Raw genomic sequence first — 2729 nt, 5'->3', positions numbered from 1 at the left:
AGGCCACTACACCCATCACTAACCTAAAGAAATTGGTCGAAACCTGCATTGGTGTGAGTCGATACCAGTTCAGGATTTGACGGAGTAATGGGTGAAGGAAAAATCGAACTCCTCCCTCTACAATGGCCACTATGGGAATACACATTCTATCCCATGAACCTTCGTCTCTATCTGCACCCAGGGGGGGCGAGTTCAAGACCAACATTGTCTGGAGTATTGTATTCCGTCCTAAATGTCGCCATGGCAGTAGGGGTTTCACATAACTTCCTAAACTTACTGGGTTTAGGAGGGTTATCATTATCATCCGCCATAGAGATAACCAAAAGAAAACTATGAAGTCAGAAAGGGGTATGAACTAGCCCTAAAAACCAACGGTTCTAAGATCTCAGAATCGACTAAAAATGGAGTAAGAACGAGAATCTTACAAAGATACTATGACGATTTCCTGGAACGCAATCGAATTCGCAGATGACGGCGATGGCGGATGGCGGGATATTTTCGCCTGGTTTTAGAGAGAGAAGGAGGGAGTTTAAGTTTTGGTGAAAAGATCCAAAAGTATCCTCTTTGGGGTTTCAGTGCCAGGGACGGAGACGAAACGTCTCGTCTCACACCGTTACTTAGAAAGTAATGGAAACCAAGCGCCGTTCTGACGCCATTTGATAGAACGTCAGTTCGAAATTAATGATAGGCATACGAAACGTGCCACATAGAGTTTATATCTCGAAATAGGTATAATGACAAAGGCGCCAAACAGCATCAAAAAGTATTAAATACTATGACTGCTCGGTATGAGAGGAAATTCAGGTCTAAATGTTTGTCTCTAGAAGCTTCTCCCATTACCCCCGAATAGTGAAAAATAGGAAAAGCTGGGGAGCAATTGTAGGGAGGAAAATTCAGGTGCGAAAGACCTGATTTTGTGTGGGGCCCACTACGGGTCCTATGCAAATAATCCGAGCCGTTCATTAAATTAAAATATTTTTTCAAGGGCCCCCGCAAAAAATCAGCTCAATCCGATACTCATAGATGCTTGATTCAATCATTTAACTTTTCATTCGAATCTCAGGATAATGAAAAGTTAAATGATTGAATCAAACACTTATAGATATCGGATTGAGCTGATTTTTTGTGGGGGCCCTTGAAAAAATGTTTTACATTTAATGAACGGCTCGAATTATTTATGTGGGACCCGTAGTGGGCCCCACAAAAAATCTATGCACATTTGCTGTGCGTGTAGCATTACTGCCGATAGATGATGTTGGTGCGGATGAACTTGGCTACATGAGTAGCTTTAAGGGCAGCATAAAAAGCTATTTCTACACACTTGGTGAAGTAGTCAATGGCCACTAGGATAAACTGATGCTTGTACTTCCCTTTTGGATTTATACTCCCAATGACATCTACTCCCCAGGTGGAAAATGGCCAAGGGAATGTCATGCTATATAATTCCGTAGGAGGAATGCACAAGCGATTAGCGTGAGTTTGGCACTTGTAGCATCGGCAAACATAGTTAGCACAGTCGGCCTCCATCGTAGTCCAGTAATATCCTTGACGTAGGATCTTATTTGCCATTGTTGCCCCACTCATGTGCGGCCCACAAATTTCTTCTTGTATTTCCTTCATCACCTTTTGGCTTTCTTCTGTTGCGACAAAAAGTTGATTGGGGCCTAGGTTTGCTTTTCGATACAGTGCTCCTCCACAAACTAAGAATTAGGCGGCGAACTTTTGTAAAGCCATTTTATCCTTTGAGGTAGCTTCGGAGGAATACTCTCCTTCTTCCAAGAATTTCTTCACGTCCTCATACCATGGTTTTCCATCATCCTCACCTTCCTCTGTGAAAGTGCATTCACATGCTGGCTTGACCTTCTGCTCGATCATTAGCAGCCACAATGTGAACCCCAGGGGTATCTCGACCATAGAGGCCAATGTTGCTAGTGTATCTGCGAACTTATTGCTCACTCGTGGAGTGTGTGTGAAAATAACAGAGTCGAATTGTGGAATTAGAGCTTCTAGCACAGAGTGGTACAGTTTTAGCATGTCTTCTTCAACCTTCCAGTCTCCTTTTGCTTGGGACACCACTAGGTTCGAATCTCCAATGACTTCTTTTCCCAAGCAAGAGGAGACTGGAAGGTTGAAGAAGACACGCTAGGTTTTCAAGGTTTGTCTGGGTTTCACGGCTGGGTTTTCTCGGACGGCTCCAGCAACCCAAAATCAAGCAATGGAGAGGGCAGCTCCAGAAGACCCAGAGCAGCTAGCTCGTGGGTCTTTTTACAGCAATAGAACTACCGATCTCAGCTTCGACGTAGATAGCAGCCATTTTACCGCTCGCTGCACACGGGGGAGGGCAACTGCTCATCAGAAATGGTGGTGTCCGGTTCGGGTCAGCCTTCTTTTCGGCGATGGCGGCATCGGCGCTGGGCATCACCGACAGAGAATTTGGGTTTGCAGGCCGTGGTGGTTTTTGGGCCGGGTCAAAATACTCAAAATATATCAATGGAGCAATTAGAATCCTGCTCAGTTAGGGTCAATCCCAAATGGATTCTGGATTTTCAGAGTTCATGCAGAGCCCCATAGCAGTGCTAAGTTCCAATTTGGTACGTACAAGACGGAGGGTTCCTTACGTGCTTTGAACTGGCCGAAGGTAATGGGATATTGATCTAGTAGATCTACTTGATTAATGTTCCTTACTTGTTCAGACTTTAAGATTAATTTTGAGAACCTCGATGGGCAGT

The 2729-nt window shown here is 44.4% G+C and overlaps 1 protein-coding gene across 1 annotated transcript; it reads right to left on the bottom strand.

Moving 5' to 3' along the window:
- Positions 1 to 1707: 1707 nt before the first annotated feature.
- LOC131328448 (uncharacterized) lies at positions 1708 to 2314 on the bottom strand. Its single transcript, XM_058361392.1, has 2 exons — positions 2284 to 2314; positions 1708 to 2120 (listed from the first exon to the last, which is right to left on the bottom strand). The coding sequence occupies exons 1-2, from the start codon at positions 2312 to 2314 to the stop codon at positions 1708 to 1710; spliced, it is 444 nt and encodes a 147-aa protein (XP_058217375.1).
- Between the last annotated feature and the right edge of the window lie 415 nt (positions 2315 to 2729).

This window comes from Rhododendron vialii, chromosome 6a (assembly GCF_030253575.1).
Source record: "Rhododendron vialii isolate Sample 1 chromosome 6a, ASM3025357v1".
Taxonomy (NCBI): Eukaryota; Viridiplantae; Streptophyta; class Magnoliopsida; order Ericales; family Ericaceae; genus Rhododendron; species Rhododendron vialii.
The sequence above is the reverse complement of the archived record's forward strand: the minus strand, read 5'-3'. Positions and strand labels throughout refer to the sequence as shown.